Source organism: Propithecus coquereli, unplaced genomic scaffold (assembly GCF_000956105.1).
Source record: "Propithecus coquereli isolate 6110/MARCELLA unplaced genomic scaffold, Pcoq_1.0 Scaffold125, whole genome shotgun sequence".
Taxonomy (NCBI): Eukaryota; Metazoa; Chordata; class Mammalia; order Primates; family Indriidae; genus Propithecus; species Propithecus coquereli.
In genome coordinates, this window is record NW_012136636.1 from 4,947,633 (window position 1) to 4,968,434 (window position 20,802).

Here is a 20,802-nt window from a genome sequence, read left to right on the forward strand (position 1 = left end):
AATAAAACTCCTGAATTTTCTCTGAAATTAATGAATTTTATTTTAGTAGTGGTGTGGATAAAAAATACAAGTTAGGTTTATATTTACTTCCCCCAGAGTATTATCCTCCTACGTACATTTAATTTAGGCTAATATTAAAACTTTTTTATGTATGAACCACTGGCGAATGACTAGGCCCCAATGCATTTCTTTAGTTAAATGAATATAGGAATGAATACATTTTAACTATTTATGTGGCCTTCAGATTTCATAAAGTACTTTTTCAAAAGGTTCTGTCACTTTTTTTTTCTCGTTTGTATTTTAGTTAATGGTTTCAGGTGATTAAATCAGCCTGTAGGTGTCTGTAGTTTGCTTTCCCTAATAAGAAACTTGCATGCTTGAATAGTGTCAGAATGAGTTGGATAATAGGAAGTGTATGATGAACCTTAAATGATCCCCTGAAAGTGGAGATGAAAAATTTACTTGTTGGAGCCCAAATTTCCATGGGTAGATTTGATGACAAGTAGGACCTGTTATGTACTTCCCTGAAAGATTTCCCACCTGAATCCCAGGGTGAAGTAGTTTTTAGATCACTATTTCTTATTCTTAAAAGATAAGTTTTTTCACATTCCCATTTCACTCTCCAACACTCCCTTTACATTCTGTTACTTCCTAAAAAGCATGAACAGTTAGATCTAGCTAGAGAACACAGTTCTATCTTAGTAAGGGAAAGAGGAGGAGAAGAAATTTTTTTGACTGTCTCAGCATAAAGCCCAGGTGTTGAATGTGTTAATGACATTGAGTCCTTGCAACAAACTTTGGGAATTGTACTCCCTTTTTATAAGAAAGAGGTTCACAGTGGTTCAGTAACATGCTCACGGTTACCCAGAATGGAACCAAGATTTAAATCCAGGTTTCCAATTCTAAATCTAGGACAACTATACATTTGCTCATTTACTCAGTGAAATAGTTTAAAGATTTTTATTCCTGTTGAAATAGATTTGAAATGTTGAATTAGAATTACAAGCGGACAAGTTCTTCAGGAGTCCCAAAGAATTGGTTGTGAATTGAACATTAGAAGTATTACACCACAAATCCATTTTCTTCAAAGTAGTTAAATGTATGTTCCTGCAGGAAAATCTAGAAGTTAAACTCATAAAAGTTTAGAAGTTAAAATCTAGAAGTTAAACTTCAGAAAATCTTGGAGTCATCTTTGTAAAGTGATTCCTGATACTTTTTAGGTTGATCTTGCTGTTTCTTTTTCCAGTAAGATTGATTTTCCCAATCTTTCCACTGCTACCTTGGATTTACTTTATAATAGCTAACATTTTTATTGAGTGCTTGTTATGTTCAAAATATTGTTCTGATTCCTTTTTTGTCATATATTCTTAATAACTAGATAGTCTAGTAACTTGTTTCACTTCCCACTCTTTGACCATTGCCCCTGTTCTAACATGTCATGAAAACTCTATGCCATTCTCTATCCAAGGGTTTTCAATGGCTGCATTTCTCAATAGGTCAAAGTGAGACTTCTTGGTCTGTAGGGTCTTTCACAAACTAAACTAAACCTTGTTGTAACAGGTATCTGTTCTTTTCCTTTCATGACTCAAACTCATTCCTTTCTGTACATTTCCTCATACCTGGTGCGTTAACCTCCAGATGCAATGCACCCCAGCACCACCACCTCCCTAGGCCCCTGAGTCCCTGACCCAAATTCATGGTAGCTCTAGTAATAGTTTTCTCCCCTTTTGAACACCCATTGTACTCAGCATTTTATATTTTGATAATTATATTCAGTTCTTTATTGCCCACTGGCTTATTTTTCTTTTGTGTGTCTTACTCCTGCAACAAACCAAGATCTCACAGGAATGTCATATGATTCTTTCCTATCTTTCATAGCACCTACCTAGCACAGTGCTAACCACCTGTAGTGCTAAATACATTTTCTGTACAGAGTGTGCTCAATGACTGTAAAGTTAGTCCGAACATTTCCATCTTTAAGAATAAAAAGAACCAGAATGGCCATTACTGTAATACTTTATATTTCTTAAGGGTTTAGACCTAGAATAGCAACAAACCTGGACATTAAACACACCAAACCAATAATTAAAGTAGAAACATTGGAAGTTACCCATGTAATTACATCACTCTTAAAATAAAAATTGCAATAATTATGCTGGCCATATGCTACTTGAGGGATCCAGCTTAAGCTGAGCAGAGGAAAGAGGCAAAGGTGAAAATATGCTCAGGAAAGAGGATCAAAGAGCACAGATTGCAGATGTGGAACAGAGATGAGTGTAGATCAACAGGCCTAGCAGCAACCAGTAGTTACTGGTGGGTAAGACCAGAAAATCAGGAGAGCCCACCAGTGGATGGCAAAGAACCCCTTGCCATGGGACATCTGCTCTGGGTGATATTGACTGTCCCCGTTTTGATTTCTTCCCTTCCTTTTCTGCCCCTGTACCCATGGTTCCCTTTTTAAAAATTTATCACCATCATCATTATTCTTAGATGTCACAGCCACTTAAATTAACGTGACACATTGGCATTTTTCTTGGCCTTTCTTTCCAGGACATATTCCTTAAGATAGTAAGTGAGTTCGAGGTTCCTCTATGCAAAGACATCATGCGTGCCTCCAAACACGGGACAGTCATGATTAAGAGATGGGGCAGAGGGAAGTGCAAAGTCTCTGGAGACAGTAAATGTTGTGGACATGTCTGTGTCCCCACAAAATTCATATGTGATTGCAGGGAACGTGGCCAGTGTTCCCTGCAAAAAACCGGGTCCCTTTGGTAGAGTTGCAAGGGATAAGAAAATAATAGAAATGGAAAATGGAAGAAATAAAAGAATACACTGAGACAAAGATATAGTTTTATAAGTTTATAAAGATTATAGGCAAAGCGGGAGCTCAGGGGGCTTAGACCTCTCCTTTGGTCTCAAAAGCCCCAAATGAGGTCTTACATGGTAACTTATAGGAAATAGTGAACAATTGTTAGGGGTAACAGATTTACGTAACAACAGGTAGTTCCTCTCAGGTTAACAGATTTTCAAAAGGCTTTTACAGGAGGCTTCTACAGATTCTTTAACTAATTCTATTTACGTGAGCAAACGGCTACAAAGTCTTTCAAAGGTTAATTTCTAAATTCTAAGGTAAGTTTATCATTTAAACAGAGGGGTTAAACAGAGATATGTAAGCTCCATGTTTATTAGGTTATTGTGAATGGAGACAGGTAGTCTAGAGTGGTTTAAACAAAAGCTTTGCTTTTAGCCATTCGGGAAGCTGTTGTTTCCAGGAAGCTGTTTGTTCCGAAGGGCACTCCATTGTCAGCTCTCAGCCTATAGTTTTTAACAGATTCACTTGTGCTTTACAAAGCAAATCCAATTCTTTAGGTCTGCGAAACGCGGCTCCTTGTGGGATACAGCTGCTATTGCCTTTCAGAGACGCCCTTCCGAGTGTAACAGCATTCGAAATGCAAACCAACACGTTCACATATTCTTTCAGGGCAAAGCTCTGTAAAACTCTTAAGACAAATCCTGTCCCAAAACACGTTTAATATTAATTCATGGAGCGACATGTGATACCCTAATCCCCAACATGAAGGTATTAGGAGGTGGGGCTTTGGGGGGTAGTTAGATTATGAAGGTGGCATCCTCATGATGCTATCAGTGCCCTTATTAAAGGAAGTGAGCTATCCCCACCTCTCTCTGCCACGTGAGGATACAAGGAGAAGCTTCATGCAAACCAGGAAGAGCGTCCTCACCGTACCTCAGATCTGCTGGCACCTTGATCTTGGATTTTCTAGCTCCCAGAAATGTGAGAAATAAATTTCTGTTGTTTAAGCCTATGTTTAAGTCTATGGTATTTGTTATAGCAATCCAAGTTGAGTAAGACAATAAACAACTGTTTTTCTATTGAAAGAAAAAGACAGAGTAGAAGCCTATATTTTTGTACGGGGTGGGGAGGAGATTTAAACTCTTTCATATGCTAATTTCATGTCATGTTTGGTATATGTACATTGCATAACTTAATTGTGTTTCCTTTTCTGAGGGGAGTAGCTAATCTAAAATATAAACCATTTGTGTTCTAATAGCACAATTTATTTCTCTTATTAGAATAATTATCATTGCTTAGGACCTTAAACTCAAGAAAACGTATATTGAATAATTCATTGCCCTTTAATTCTTATTTATGTGATTAAAATTGGAAGAGATAAAAGGCTGAGGGCAAATCTACCTGAAGAATTGTTCAAAAGAAGTTCGCTTTAACACAGTGTGTTATTATCTCCTGCAAATAGATGGAAACAAGAGGTGCAACAGAGTAAGAATACTGGAAAGTGAGAAAAGTGCAGGCTTAAGTTATAAAGCGGCTCATAAAATAGCCCACTGTTGAACTTCTTCAGGATTAAACAGTCCTAGAGCATTTTGTTGAATTTCTTTTTCTACCTGAACCTCTCTCTTCTTCCTCTAGAGACATTATCGTTCCCTCAGTCTGGTTCCACTCGCCTTCCTTATTCTCTACCCACCCCTTTAGTGTATTGTCGTTGTTGTTGTTTTTAACAATCGAAACTTACAGAAAACTTGGTAGTACAGTAAAAGAACTTTTCTTGAATCATTTTGAAAGTAAATTCCCAAGCTAATGCACCATCACCTGGGAGTATTTCAGTGTGTATTTACTGAAAACATGCTTCTGCATCTCCACAATGCAAACATTAAAATGAAGAAATTAACAGGTAATTTACCATTGGGTTCTCACATCCCTTTGAAGTCGTGCCAATTACACCAGTAATTTTTTTATAGCAAAAAGATTCACTTTCAAACCACATATGGCATTCAGTTGACAAGTCTCTTTAGTTTTTATGTTGGCTGGATAATGGGTCCAAAGTTAGCAGATTGTTATTCCTGGAATCTGTTACCTTAGAAGGTAATCATGTTACCTTATAAGGAAAGAAGGTTTTTGCAGATGTGATTAAATTAAGGGTCTGAACTTGGGAAGATTATCCTGGGTTATCTGGGTAGGTTCTTACTCTAGCAGGGAAGATTTGGCGGACACAGAGAGGAGAAGGATATGTGAGAATAAAGGTAGAGGTGTAATGATGAGACCACAGGCAAGGACGCCAAGGAACACCAACAGAGACCAGAAACTAGAAGAAGCAAGGAAGACTTTTCTAAGAGCCTCTGGAGGGAGGGTGGTCCAGCTGACATTGGATTTCAGACTTGTGGTTTCCAGAGTTGTCAGAAAATAAATTTCTGTTGTTTTAATCTTCCAAGATTGTGGTAATATTTTACGGTTTCCATGGAGAACTAATACATATTTGGTAGAGGAAAATAGGGTGTCACTGTAACAAATACCAAAAACTATGGAAGTAGCTTTGGAATTGGATAGAGGATAGTGGCTGAAAGAATTTTGGAAAGTATACTATTAATGCAAAAAGTCTAGATTGCCTTGAAGAGATTTTGGCAGAAATCTGGGCATTAAAGGTGCTTCTGGTGAGGACTCAGAAGGAAGTAAGAAGCATGGTAGGAAAAGCCTGTATCATAGCATTTTGGAGTGAGCCTAGGCCTATAGTTACTCCAATAGCATTACATGAATCCTTTAGTTTGAATGTCACTGGACTCTTGCCAAAGGTGCTGTGCTTCTCAGGTTAACAAAAGAAAGACAAGCTGAATATTATATTAGATTAGAATTAGCTTACAAATGACAACAAGTATACTTTACAAACCAGAGGGACTCTGAAATTAAAGAGCCTGCAATCTAATCTCTGTTGTTTCACATATGAAATTAGAAATTTGAATAGAATATGTGGTGAGGGAGCCTGTCTTAGTCCATTTTGTGTTGATATAAAGGAATACTTGAGACTGGGCAATTTATAAAGAAAAGAAGTTTATTTGGCTCACAGTTCTACAGGCTGTACAAGAAGCATAGTGACGGCATCCACATCTGGTGAGGGCCTCAGGGAGCTTCCACTCATGGCAGAAGGGGAAGAGGAGCCAGTGTGTGCCGAGATCACATGGCAAGAGAGGAAACAAGAGAGGGGAGAGAGGGGCCAGGTTCCCTTTAACAACCAGCTGTTCAAGGGAACTAACAGAATGAGAACTCACTGATTACCAGGATGGCACCACGCCATTCACGAGGGATCCACCAGCATGACCCAAACACTTCCCACCGGGCCCCACTTCCAATGTTGGGGATGAAATTTCAATGTGATGTTAGGAAGGGTCAAATATTCAAACCCTAGTAGAGCCTTTATAAGTATTTTCATCCATCTTCTAGGATTTTCAATACAATAATACAGTCAACAATTTGAAGTCAAGCTATATGTTTCTTTTTATTGCCTATAAAGGTGGTAATGGGGTTTGTTTCTATCAAATTTTCACAGTTTCCTCCTAAAACGTCTCATTTTATGTAGTCAGCTTATAAACATGATTCAAATGCTATTGAAAGTGATTCTTCTACAATTTAAAAAGTTTTGTAATCTTGGGTTGATATTTTACCTTTCAGGGCCTTGGTTTCCTTATATGCAAAATGGGGATTGGGCTCAGTTGGTTTCAATGGCCTCTTCCAGCAACAGCTCTCTGTGAATCTCAGTATAAAGAAATTTAAAGTCATTTTAGACTCTCATAATGTTGATCAAAAGTACAGGCTATCTTCTTAAAATTATATGAATTTACTTTGAATAAGAATGCTCATAATTACATTTATGTATGCTGTGGATTAATGCTAATTCAATTTCTGTTTCCACTGTTTTTTGTCTAGGCATATGGAATAGAAGACAATTTGTAGCAATGTTTAAATATAAATGTCTTGGATCAGTTTAAATGCTAGGGGCCTTACTTATGAAAGCACTATACAACTCCTATTTCACTTGTTAATTAAATATTAAAATTAGCAAATGGTTCACAAGCCAATGACAATGTCAATACAGGCATTGTCAATTATGTTGCATCTAACTTGGATTTATAGGCCCAATTTTAATAATAACACTGTTATAAGTGCTAAAGCACAAATCTTCTTATTGACATGAATAGCACACATAGGATATGACTGCAAAAATATTAAAAATAAAGTCAACATTATATTAATAACTTTTCTTAAGATTGTCTAAATAATGGGCAACAAAATTTTAAAATGATTTTATAAGGACACTACTTAAGTTACAATACAACAGTGTGTGTGTGTGTGTGTGTGTGTATATATATATGTATTGCATGGAAGAGTGAAAATATAGATCTTTCAAGGAAAATATCGGTATTTATGCTGTTTGGATTAAAATATTCAAAGTCTGCTTCCAGTGTAGCTGAGCAAGCTTCTACTGGATTTATCCAACAGTCGGATTCCAGAGCAAAGTAAAAGGATTGGAAGATGGCTATGGCATGGGATAATTTCCTTTTTAAAAAATACCTCTTGTTTCATTAAATAGAGAATATAAAAAGAGATAGAAATTATTTTTTAAAAATGAATTAAATAGACATTCTGGAGTTAAAATGTATAATAACTGAAATAGAAAAATTCACTATACATACTTAACAGTAGACTCAAACTGGCAGAAGAAGGTATCAGAAAACTTGAAGATAGATTGATAGAAGCTACATAATCTGAAACACACAGAGAAAAGAAGAATGAAGAAAAATGAACAGAGCCTCAGAGAATTGTACCAACATATACATAAGGCTAGCAGCAGAAAGAGAGGCAAGAAGGGAGAAGGAATAAAAAATTCCAAAGATAAAATGGCTGAAAACTTCTCAAATTTGATGAAGAACATCAATCTACATATCCAATGTTAAGGAAATTCAAATAGGATAAAGCACAAAGTTATCCACACCTAGAAACATCATAGGAAAAATACTGAGAGACAAAGAAAAAATTTTAAAACCAGCAAGAGAATAACAAATCATGTACGAGGGAACCCCAACAAGGTTAACAACTGACTAATCTTCAGAACTGGTTGAAGATAGAGGGCAATGGTATAACATATTCAAAGTGTTGAAAGAGGACTGTCAAACAAGATTCTTATATTCAGCAACACTCTTTCAGGAATGAAGATGAAATAAAACGATTCCAGAAACCAAAACACAGAACTTTTTGCTGGGAAACCCACTTCACAAGAAATGCTAAAAGAAGTTATTCACACTAAAAGCAAGTAAGCATATATGGTAATCCAAATCCACACAGAAAAAAATAAAGAGCACTGGTAAAGCTAATTATATAATTAGAAAAGACAACATAAATGCATATTTACATTTATACTGAAAATTAATATTCTGAAATGTTGAAAGATTTCAGTGGCCACTGGCAGATTACAGTTTATGCTTTATTATTTGATTTGACTCATTATCCTTGGTTAATTATTACTGGTATTGGTTGTTGATGAGTGATAATAAGATTTTCACATAAATTTTACACTACATCAAGATTGCTTATCCTGAGTGCGGAAATATCAACATGGGTTTGGATTTTGTTTAAATTTGAAGATTGCTGAAAGCTCATTATTCAGTTTAAAATATGTAAACAGCTGTAACCATGAGATAACAGATTATGCTTCTGGTTAATATTCTGGAAATCACCCCCTCTTTTTTTTATAATAGTAGTAGAACAGAGAGGCTTACATATATTTTTTCTTTTTTTTCTTTCAACATATTTAGGGAGTAGAAGTGCAGTTTTTTTACATGGATATATTGTATAGCAGTGAGATCTAAGCTTTTAGTATTCTTATTACCCGAATAGCGTACAATGTACCCAAGAGGTAATTTTTCATTCCTCACCCTCCTCTCACCCTCACATCTTTGGGAGGCTTATATTTAAAAGAGACAAAAAATTAGCAGGTTTTAAGTTTAGTATGTTCAGAAGTAATTAATAGTAAATAGAACTGTGAATTCTTACTAACTCCTCTATTAGACATGTTTTATGATTCTCTGAAAGTATCTAATATAGTTTTTATAAATATTCATATAAAATTATATTTCTGTTTAAGCAGTCAGACTTGGTAATAAAACAAATTGAGAACAAGTCTTTAACTTTGTATTTGAGCAGCAGAAAAACACAACAGAAGTCTTTGATTCATTATAGGGTACTAAACAAAATGGAATTTAATTGAACTTGAGATCATATATATGCACACACATATATACATATATATGTGTGTGTATATATCTTCTTTTCTACTGGTTTTCTTTCATGGATAGATTAACAGTGATATTGTTAAGTTGAAGTGTAGATGTGTTTTCAGTGTTTCCAGTATTGCCAGATTGGTTTCCAAAACAACTTTATTGTTTTACATTTTCAAAAAAGTACTCTTTGCTCACATCTTAACTAGCAATACATAAGTAATTAATCAATCATCAATGTTAGATATATTTATTAAATTTCATTACCTAGATTATTTTGGTTTATTTTTTTCCCTTTCTAATTTCTTCAGATGATTATTTAATTCTTTTGAATGTCACTGTGTTTATATTATAGCTTTATTGTCAAAGCTATAATTTTTTTAATGAGTACAGCTTTTGCTGTGGCCCATATGTTTTAGTATAAATTGTTTTCCTTTTCATTGCTTTCTAGGTAGCTTCTAACTTCAGTTTTATATGCCTTTTTGATACAAACTTGATCTGTAAATGTATGTTTATATTTTCAAATAAACAACTCTTTCATCAGCTTTTTTATAATAATTTTTTAAAATCCTAGTCATCTCTGTCACTTGTTTCGTGTGTATGTTGGGAGTATTCTGTGCTCTCGTTCTATGACTGCTTAGCGTCTCTTAAACATCTCCTTAGTTTTTCTTTCTTGGCTCAGCTGGTGCAGTGTAGTCCCAGGTGGTGGAAAGTCAAGTCATCTCTAACCTATGAGCCAGCATTGTACTAGCAGGAAACTTCCAGTCTACTGATGAGGTATTGAAGGGAGGATTTTTGTTTCCTGTGGTCCCTTGATGATCTCCCAGCCTCAGGGACAGGGAGCACTAACCCTAAACATCTGATTCCTTTGTGGGTTCTCAGAGGTCCAGGAAACTTGGCACATTCATTTAGGCTGATGGTGGCCACTGCCCACAGATTTCTTCTCACCCATCCTATCCAAGACCCACTGAGCTTTGGGTCTCAGAAATAGTGATGTAAATTCTTACTTTGGAGAAACAAAACCTCACATCATTTTTCTCTGTCTAGGGACAAGTAGAGCCAAAGGCCTCTCACTAACATCCATCCAGTTACATCTAGGTTCTCCTGCAGTTTGGCTGAGAAAAGAGAGATAATTTAATTATACTCTAATTGAAAGTAGCATTCGAATAAACCGAAATTTTTTAAAAACACACACATAAAAGCTGTGATTCAAGAGCATTAAATCTGAAAGCAGTTACACAACAAATAGAGGAGATAAAAAAATAAATCTGACATACATAACTCTTGAGTTTGAGTTCTTAAAAAAGTAGATTTTTTTCCCCTAACAGTGACAAAAAGTAAGCTCCACTAAGTACATGCACAATTCTCTTTTTAATATAACTATTAGGAAATAGAAATCAGCATGTCCATTCACCCACATTATAATTTTGTATAAGAAATGACCAGACTTTTCTATTTTGACTAACATGTTATTACTTCATGGTTAAATTACACAGAATATATGGTGTATATCCAAAGGAAATAAAATCACTATCTCAAAGAGATATCTGCACACCCATGTTAGTGGCAGCACTATTCATCATAGCCAAGATATGAAATCAACCTAAGTGTCTATCAACAAATAAGTGTATTAAAACATATAGTATTACAGGATGGAATCGTATTCAGCCACATAAAGAATGAACTAGTGTTATTTGCAGCCACATGGATGAGCCCGGAGGATATTATGTGAAGCGAAATAAACCAGGCACAGAAAGACAAATACCACATGTTCTCATTCATATGTGGAATCTAAAAAAGTTGATCTCATAGGAGTTGAGAGCAGAATAGTGGTTACTAGAGGCTGGGGGAAAGGAGGCTGGGAAGAAGTTAGTCAACATGCCCAAAGTTATAGTTAGGAGGAAAAAGTTCCGGTGTTACATTGCACAGTAGGCTGACCATAGCTAACAATAATATATTGTATATTTCAAAATAGCTAGAAAAGAGGATTTTGAATGTTCTCACCACATAAAAATGATAAATGTCTGAGGTGATGGATATGCTAATTATCCTAATTTGAGCATTACACATTATATATGTATCAAAACATCATGCTGTACCCATAAATATGTACAATTATGTGTTGATTAAAAATTTAAAAAATTAAAAATAATTATACACAGTGATCAGCATTTACCCTTCTAAATCAAGTTTCACTATAATAGCAACTGACTGCATATACAGTCTACCAGAAAACATTTTTTTTGAAATGTAAGAATTATTTTTATCAAACTATTTTCCACGTCCTAGTGCTTTAGGATGCCAATTTTACCTATATATATTTTTAGGTGCATCCACATGTCTAGAAGAGCTGTTTTCTCCTTGCTTGACTGATCCAAATCCTTATGAAAGACACCTCTTTTCTCAAAGAAGGAGGTATAGGAGAAATCCCCCAAACCTGTAATTCTTGGTAGTACTATTTAGCCAGAAATTGATAATTTGACTTTTTAAATATTTTTGAAGTTGTCAATGAAAGAACTTAGTCAAAGAGTGAATGTTTATTTTCTGCTGTGTTTCTGTCCCTTGGAGAAACACATAAGTTATATTCTTTTCAATCCTGTATGCCCACTTCTGAGTGGACAGGACAATTTGGACAATCCCAAAGACACGATATCTCAATTTTTATATTAAATTTGGTATACTTATATTAAAGAAGAATGCTTTACTTTTGAGTTGAGAAAAAGAAGAGTGTAAAAATAGTGAGATACTAACGTGCAACGCTGGATATTACACTGGATGTAAGCTCACTATACAATCTGTGGCTTAGATACAGTAACTTTTTCTCCCTGAATAAACTTGTGGTGTGGTGTGTTATTCAATGAATGTGAATATGCTTTTTGTTTAACAGAATTTCAGTTAAATTATTGTTAAACCATTTCCTCCACAGGAAACAGATTCTTGATTTATGGAGTAATAACTTCCTTTTATTCATCTAATAAGAAATTCAAGAGCCATGAACACCACTTAGTTTTCTACCTATGTTTAGAGAAAATGCAACTGCCCAATCCCTGTGGAGAGCATGCAAATTGCAATGCCTGTTTGCCCCATGTCTGGGTCAGAGGGAAGCCATCTCGCTGCCTTTCATAGAAGAAGCACTATCTCATTTTATGCACGGCATTGCCCACTGCTTCAACCAGCATTGGGTAGTTTTAAAATGGCCTAAACGTAGGATGGCCAGTGACTTTCTCTTGAGATGGTCAGGCATGAGGGTTTCCGCCCAATAAAGCAATAAAGGCAGAGGTAGTTCCCTAACACATCAAATCATTCCCTCTCTTTGGCATTTTTAATGAAGAAGATGGAGAGCAGTGATCCATCAGAAGTGGAGGAATGTCAACTCACAGAGATACACAGTGGCTCCAGGGTGTCCTGAGTAGAAAGTAGAGAGTAGCTGGTTTCTAGCACTGCCTTGAATCCTTTGTCTTCTACATACTTTAGGTCATACTCATACACACACAAATAATCTGAGTGAATCCCAATTACTTTCAGTGAGAAGGGGTTGATACAATCCTCAAATGCCATTTTTATTGCAAGGTTATACAGCATAGCTCATTCCAAATGACCTGGAACAAGGCCTGTGGCAAAAGGATCGTATTTGTGTTTACAAACTTACTTGTAAAAGACTTCCACCTGAGAAATTAGATAATTGCTTATTTTGGGGGCGAGGATAGTAACGAGTCATTTAAAAATGTCTTTAGAACTTGCAGAAGCAAAGGGAAAAAATGACAGTCCCAACAGGTAAAATGAGTAAGTCCGACAACATCATTTGATAGTGAGAAACTGAGGAAATGGGAACTCACCAGAGGGGAACTGGGTGACACCTGGTAAAAGTGGAGATGTGCCTACCCCCAACAGGTGTTTGTTTGGGAAATCCTTGCAGATGTTACAAAGACACTCATATAAAAATGTGTATTGCAGCACTGTTTATGATAGTGAACAACATCTCATTCATATTTTGAATGTAATGAATACAAACGAATGAAAAAACTGGAAGCATCCTAAATGTAATTCATTTCCACATTCCTGTAAGCCTCACTGCAAATCTCAGGGACAGTTACTATCATCATCCCATTGCATAGATGAGGAAACTGAATCAAAGAGGTTACATACCTTGCCTAAAGCGAGTGAAGAATAGAAGCAGGATTCACACCCTGGAAGCCTGTCTTTAGAGTCCTTACATCTGTATTAATTATTTCTGTAACTTTCTCTCTCAAGATTGCATAGACATGTGGAGTGAGATAGAGCTAATGCTCAGTAGTCTTAGCGTATAGGGGAGTAGTGACTACCCTGGGATTGGTGAGTGCTAAGTGATATGTGTTGAATCAATATTTAGGTGCTGGAGGCAAATAAGCCAGAAATCACTAAATGTCCAGGAAGCAGCCATCAAAATGAAGCAGGATTGGAATGAGCGGAACAGTCCTTGCAGCTCCACCAAGTCCGACAACAACGAGTTTAGAAACGAAAATGACTCCAGGTTGATTAAGGACGTTTTGTACACATACCTGTTAGACTGGGGCACAGTCAACTTAATGTGGCAGTTGTAGATAAGCTACTTCAAAGCAGTTAACGCAAGCAGTGAGGCATTTGGAGCTGGAGATAAGAACGATTCTTCTCAAAACAGTATTGAAGTGAGCAGGGACTTGACGCTTCAGAAGTCAGAGCAGCAAAGGTGAGACCAGACTCCTCGAGACGGGCCCATCACACGCATAATTGACTCCTGGGCAGTGGGTCTCAGAAGGAAAAAGTTTATGCATGTTTTCCTTAAAAATGTAGTCACCATATTTAGAGAACCCTTCTGATAGCTAGTCTAAATCTGTCTCTAAAATTTAATCTTGCACATTCTTTTCATTACATTGTTAAGATAACAAGAATAATTCCCAGTGGACTTCCATTTCTCCTTTACAGATACTTCATTTTATTTTGTACTTGAAGACTGTTAATAAATCACTCTCCAGATAAGTACAATTCAGTGCTAAGACACTTAGCTTATCTGACCTTCACATTAATTATTTTTATTACACCAGTAGGAACTTTTAACGTCCTTTTTCCTCTTCCTTATAAAGCCACATAGCCCCAAGTAGACACAGATCTCTCACAGTGCTTAAGGGCAAGCTCCTTAAACATGTAGATCTCTTAAAAGTTATCTCTTGTGTATGCCAGTCTGAACTCCAGGTTTCCTCGGTAGATTTAAGGGGTCTTGGATCTACTTGAGCATGAGTGTTTGGAGATGGCCCTAAAATTCTTGCAAAAACTGAAAGTGAAATGAGGAAGACAGATTGAGCAATCCTTTAGAAGGGCAACCACCCGTAAACCTACTGTACAGTCAGGGCAGAGATGCAGAAAGGCAGAAAGAAGAAAATTCAGGAAAACTCTCCTGAGGGGGTGAGCCCAGCTCTGCACTGTAGTAAATGCAGGACACCAACAAACACAGATAACAGGAAATGATCCATTCCCTGTGGTCACTGATTCTAAAGGCCCCAACCTTCAAGGCTCCAGGAGCGAAGCGGATGATTCCATGGAGAGGGAGCAGTCACGCCTTTCTTCTAGCCTCAAAAAAAGAGAAGAAATGAAACCGAAGGAGTGTGTTTCCATCCTCCCGCAGAAGGAAAGCCCCTCTGTGCGAGTCTCCAGAGATGGACAGCTGTTGGCTGCAACCTTGCTGCTGGCACTGCTGTCCTGCTGCCTGGCGGTGGTGTCTTTCTACCAGGTGGCCACCCTGCAAGCGGACCTGGCAAGCCTCAGGGCAGAACTGCAGGGCCACCAAGCTGAGCAGCTGCCAGCCCCTCCTGAGGAAGCTGCAGTAGTCCCCACGGCTGTCCTGGGGGAAGCTCCAGCTGTCACCCCAGGACTGAAAGTGAGTTTGCAGCAGCTGCAGCCTCAGGCACAATTCTGCCTACACAGCTGCCTCCGCCATCCTCAGCTGTTTCTCCAATAACTTGGGGATTTTCTGTTCACAGGAGATCTTTGTACCACCAGCTCCAGGAGAAAGCAACTCCAGCCGGAGCCGCAGGAGTAAGCGTGCCCTTCAGGGGCCAGAAGAAACAGGTATGTTTTGAACACAGAAGCTTTTCAGAGTCAGTGGTTACAGTGTTTCACAGGTGTAGAGAATAACATCCTGTTTGGGGGAGCTAGAGGTGAGCATTACCTCTATAAACCTTTTAAATAGAGACTATGAAATTTGTCATTTAAACCAGATGTGGCTTTATAGCAAAGCCCCAGCACTGGCAAATGCAATAGGATGCAGTGTGCTTTGTCCACCAGTGAGCAGATTGTGTGGGTAGAAGTTTCTACCTGTGCATAAATATTTGTGCATTAAGCATACAGGAGAAAAAAGGGGCATGTGTTTTTTCTCAGTGTACTCCTATGTGAGAAGCATTATCCATCATTCCAGAAAAAAACAAAAAAGCACTCCACGCTACTGTAGAATTAGACTTTGTTTACCTGGGTCGTAGCATGTCAGTTAAAGACAGATATTTCCCGAGGGTGGGCATTGCATGCCGTGAAACCAAGTAAAGGTCATGATGGAGATCCTTATATGTTATGCTTCAATTTTGTTTCTTTTAAAAGAAGATTACTTTACACACACACTCACACCCCACAAACACACTCACACACACTGATTTTAAGGCTTTCCTTTAAGGTATACTTTTCCAGGAGATCTATGTGTTTATAATCTTCTTGTTAAGTTCTTTGGCAATTTCTACCTTTCTTCACGCTCCACTCGTTCCATAGAATGTTATGGAGTTAGTAGGTCCTACCAAAATAATCCATTCTAATTCTTTCACTTCAAAGATGCAAAGACAATATTTGCATTACACTTAACATTATAATATAACAAATCCTTGGTATTATTTTCCTTTTTTATTGAAAGAACATTATTTGAGCACCTGGAATATACCAGGTGGGTATAGAAAAGAATAGGTATTTTCACACGTACTATTTCATTTAACCTTCACAGTGACTCTGTGAGGTCCACAGAACACACATAATTATTTATGTACCTGCATGAGAGACACCATGACAGACACACAAGGTGCCCTTCCATTACACACATGCACACACACATATGTGCACATGCGAGGTGCCCTGGCTGTAAACTTATTTTTTTGCTATATGCCATATTCATGAAAAAAATTCTTCCTTATTTTATAAAACCATAATTTTTGGTATCTAGTTACTATAGCTTTGTGCCAGTTATCAAAAACAATTGAATTTAAACATTTTAAAATTAGGAAATAGTCACATTTTTATTACTTTAACATTTGTCAGTTAGTTATTTTTGTAGTTTGTATTTTATCATCTACATTTTATACATAATTGAAAATAATACAGCATATATACTATGGTGTATGTTTTATTTTGACTTATCAAACAGTAAACATTTTTCCTATTTCTAAGTAATTCTCATATATCCGCATTAATTTGCTACCATCCAACTATTTAACATGGTTCTTTCCCTTTTTTTGGCTACGATACAGCATGTTAAATTTTTGTGCAGAACTCTTTTGTTTCTGAGGAATTTTTTATTCAATATAAAATCTATAGAGTGAAATTTCTGAGCTAAAGAGAATGAACATCTTTAACACTTTTCTACCTATTGCCATATTGTTTTCAAAATGAGTTACAAATGTATGCAATCAAAAATGCTGTGTACCAGTTCTCCACATTCTTACTAACATTTTATCTTTTAAAATTTATTTTGGCACGTTAAGTAGTTGTAAAACAATATCTTATATTAATGTTTTGCCTGTTTTTACTAATAAGAATGAACTTCTTTCTAAACAGTTTGATTACTTCTATGTTTATCTTATGCTAATTTTTATTTATAACTTTTCTCATTTTTCTGCACTAATTTTTTTGTAACTTTGAACAAACTCTTTCTAATTAGACATATTTGTCAAAATTTTGATGCAAATATTTTCAGTGTTGTGCTGCTTTTCTTGTGCAGAGATTTTGCATCTGTATATGTTGCGATGATCTTTTCCTTTTGATATTCTCTAATAAATTAAAACTAAAAGTATATTCGTTCATGATCTCTTAAGCAGTCAACTCTATTCCTTGCTACTTTGGCTTTTTCATAGTTTAGTGTTTTGTTTGCTTTTAACTCATTAATTCTTCTGGTGTTTATTTTGGTGAATCTTCTCTTATTGGCTTTAACTTCCCCCTTCCTCTCTTTTTTTTTTCCCCTTCCAAACTGCTATCTCAACCAAATGTATTAAATAATTCTTGTTAACTTCTTTGTTTTGGGAAGCTTACTGCACATTATGTTAAGTTCTTCATATAGTTGCATTTATTTGAGGCTCTCTGGTTTTTTCATTAATTTATTATTCTATTTATCTGATTTAAAAAAACTTATTTTAAGTATTTTTGTATTATAATGGACTTCAATATCTAGGACGGTCTGGATTCCTCACACTTTTTTAACCTCCTCAGTAGTGTTCCAATTTCTAAATGTTAGCTTTAAAAATAAAACTTAACTTTACCATTCTAAAGAAGATATAGACTCATGACAGCAGATTTGAGAAGAATAATAAAGGTAAGAAATAAAAATTTTCTTGACTCACAGTTTCCCAAAATGTCCTCTATTACTGTTTTACTTACTTGCGCTTTAATGGCATCCAAAAATTGTATACTGATGAAAATCTTTCACCAAATATTTTGCAATTTGTAGAAAGTTTGGAGAATAACAGAAAACTCTAACAAAGTGAATTAAAATTTACCCAGATTTCCACAGCCTAGAGGTAATCACTATTTTCATTTCGTGGTTTGGCTTAGACTTTTTAATAAACCTTTAATATAGTGTGTGTGTGTGTGTATGTATGTTGAGCCTTGAACAACATGAATTTGAACAGTGATAATCTTCTCCTTTTGATATTCTGTAATATTCTAACAAATATATTAGAAAAATGTTTTGAGATTTGTGACAATTTGAAAAAACCTGAACTACATAAACAAACATAAAGATGCAGTATTAAATCATAACTGCATAAAATTAACTGTAGTACATACTGTACTAGTGTAATAATTTTATAGACACCCCCTGTTGTTGCTATTGTAGTGAGCGCAAATGTTGTATCTGCTTAAAGCTGTGTGATGCTAATCATCTTTCTGTGAGTCATCTCTCCGGTAAATTGTGTAACACAGTAAAAAGTGATGTCTCACGATTCTCGAGAATTTTTCGTCGACTTGAGTCCAATATCATAAACCTTGCACAATAACATGAGACCCATATGAAGTGCCACTAGTGATGCTGGAAGTGCTCTCAAGAAGCAGAGAAAAGTCATGACATTACAGGTGACCCTTGGACAACACAGGGTTGAACTATGTGGGTCCACTTTTATGTGGATTTTCTCCCACCTCTGCCACTCCTGAGACAGCAAGACCAGCCCCTTCTCTTCCTCCTCCTCATCAGCCTGCTCAATGTGAAGACCTTTATGATGATCCACATCTACTTAATGAATAATCAATGTATTGTCTCTTCTTTATGATTTTTGAATAACATTTCATTTTCTGTGGGCTGATTTATTGTAAGAATACAGTATATAATATATAGAACATACAGAATATGTGTTAATCAACTGTTTTTGGTGAGGCTTCTGGTCAACAGTGGGCTGTTACTAGTTAAGTTTCTGGGGTGTCAAGATTTATGCATAAATTTTTGACTGCATGGGGTCAGTACCCCTAATCCCTGCGTTCTTTAAGGGTCAGTTGCATATGTTTATAATAGTGTATGTGTGTATATAACATAATATATATATTGATCATAGTCATAAATCCAAGATGGAAGATTCGAAGATAAGAATCTTAGTGGCAGGTAATATCTACTATTCCTTGTCAGTGAAATTATTTTGAATGTTGTTCTAGATACTATTCATTAGTAGAGAGAAAATTTATTTTGTTTAGCACTAATCAAAATTAATATATATGTACCCAAGGAAGTTGTGTGAAACTCAATGATGTTTTTAGGAAGATCTTTTTTTTGGAATCGAGAAAATTCTATGAAGCTTAAATCTATGCAGTTTTCTTTGATTTTTGTTTACATTCTAGTCATTCTGATTCATTTTCAGAAAGACTCAAAAACCTTAGGTTGCCCTTTTTACTTTCGAAGTGTTAATTTCTGTTCTCACTTATTAATTGTCTATATATATTTTAGAACCACATATTCTTATTGGCACCTCACACAAACAGCAGATGACGGGGCAGCATTACCATCAGCCCACGTGCCCACTCCATACTCTTGTCCTTCCCGTCATCCAAAGGGTAAACACTGCTTTTACTTAATTTTACCATTTAGTACTTTGGCTCCAGTTTTGTTTTTCTTAATTATTTTGTGTTTCAAATTAAAATCCCATTAAACTTAAAGTATTTCATAAGATCATTTTTGATTATAGTATAATAAACAGAAATGTGGGGAAATCCAGAATTACCAAATTGCCAAATAGGTCATATTGGCCAAAAATTCACTTTTAAGCTCATAAGTGTGTTTGAAAATATTCCCAATGAAAAAAAATAACTAAAGTACTATGGCTTTGAAAATATTACATAATAAAATTTCTTTACAAATGGAATCATGATGATCTACATTTTAAACACTCACCTAACTACAATTTTGTTCATAATAAGAACCTAAAGATAAGCAACTTCAGAGCCTATCAAGAAAGTGAATTCTTTCATGTGGGTTACTACTGAACTGAAACAGTTTACTGTTAAAATCAGGTCACCTTTGTATTTTCTCCTTTGTTTTTAGTAGGGAATTTAAAAGCTACTAGAAATTTTTGTTTTAGGTTATAAAAAGAGAAAACTACTTTTATCTATAATTTTTTTATCATTTCCTCAATTGTAATAGTAAAATATTGGTGCAAATATGAATAATTCAAAGAAATGTAAAACAAGAGTGAAAAAAATTGCTCATATTTCATCTTCCAAATAATAATTGTAAGATTTTGGCCAATCTACTTTAAGTTTTATTTTTTAAATAAACTTTTTAGTTCGGAATTGTTTTAGAATTACAGAAAAGTTGCAGGTAGTACAGAGAATTGGCATGTAGCCCTATCCAGCTTCCCTGGTGTCTTATTACAAAGAAGAAATCACTGTAGAGACTTAACTATTAACCAAACTCCAGACTCTATTTGAATTTTACTAATATCCACTTTATGTTTCAGGATCCATCCAAGATACTGCATGGCATTTAACATTTATTTAAATTAGGATTTTGAATATAGTGCAGATAAATTAATACCTAATATTGTAACTTAAGTATTTCTTTAGGATAAACCTTTTTAATTGTTAAAAGTAGAAATAGCAATACTATTTTTTAGTCTTCTTTCTTGAAATCCACAGTGCAACTCCTTTGCAAGGAAAGATGAGATGTCCTATAGGTCTGTAATGTCCAGCCTTTGCCTTGTTCTCACGTTTAGCTTAGCTGTGACTTATAAGGTTATAAACATGAGAGCTGAAAGCGTGCGATGTAGGACTCAGCCATCCAACTCCTATCAAAATTAGGCGAACTTGAGTCTCTTACCCAGCAAGGGCGTGTTCCTTCCTGGAAAAGAATCAGCTGGCTGCTGGCTTGGTGATCTTTGACCGGAGGAGTCTTCCTTGAGTGCTATTTTTCTTTTCTCCTGCTTCAATAGTGAGGCTTGTGTGTGTGTGTGTGTGTGTGTGTGTGTGTGTGTGTGTGTGTGT

General features: G+C 35.8%; 1 protein-coding gene across 1 annotated transcript in view; it reads left to right on the forward strand.

Annotated features, from left to right (window-relative positions):
• The first annotated feature begins 14,632 nt into the window (after positions 1-14,632).
• TNFSF13B (tumor necrosis factor (ligand) superfamily, member 13b) overlaps positions 14,633-20,802 on the forward strand; it is a 76,810-nt gene continuing 70,640 nt past the window's right edge. Inside the window, exons 1-2 of the mRNA XM_012637926.1 lie at positions 14,633-14,971; positions 15,075-15,162. Of these exons, the coding sequence (XP_012493380.1) occupies positions 14,633-14,971; positions 15,075-15,162 (427 nt within the window). The remainder of the gene's footprint in view (positions 14,972-15,074; positions 15,163-20,802) is intronic.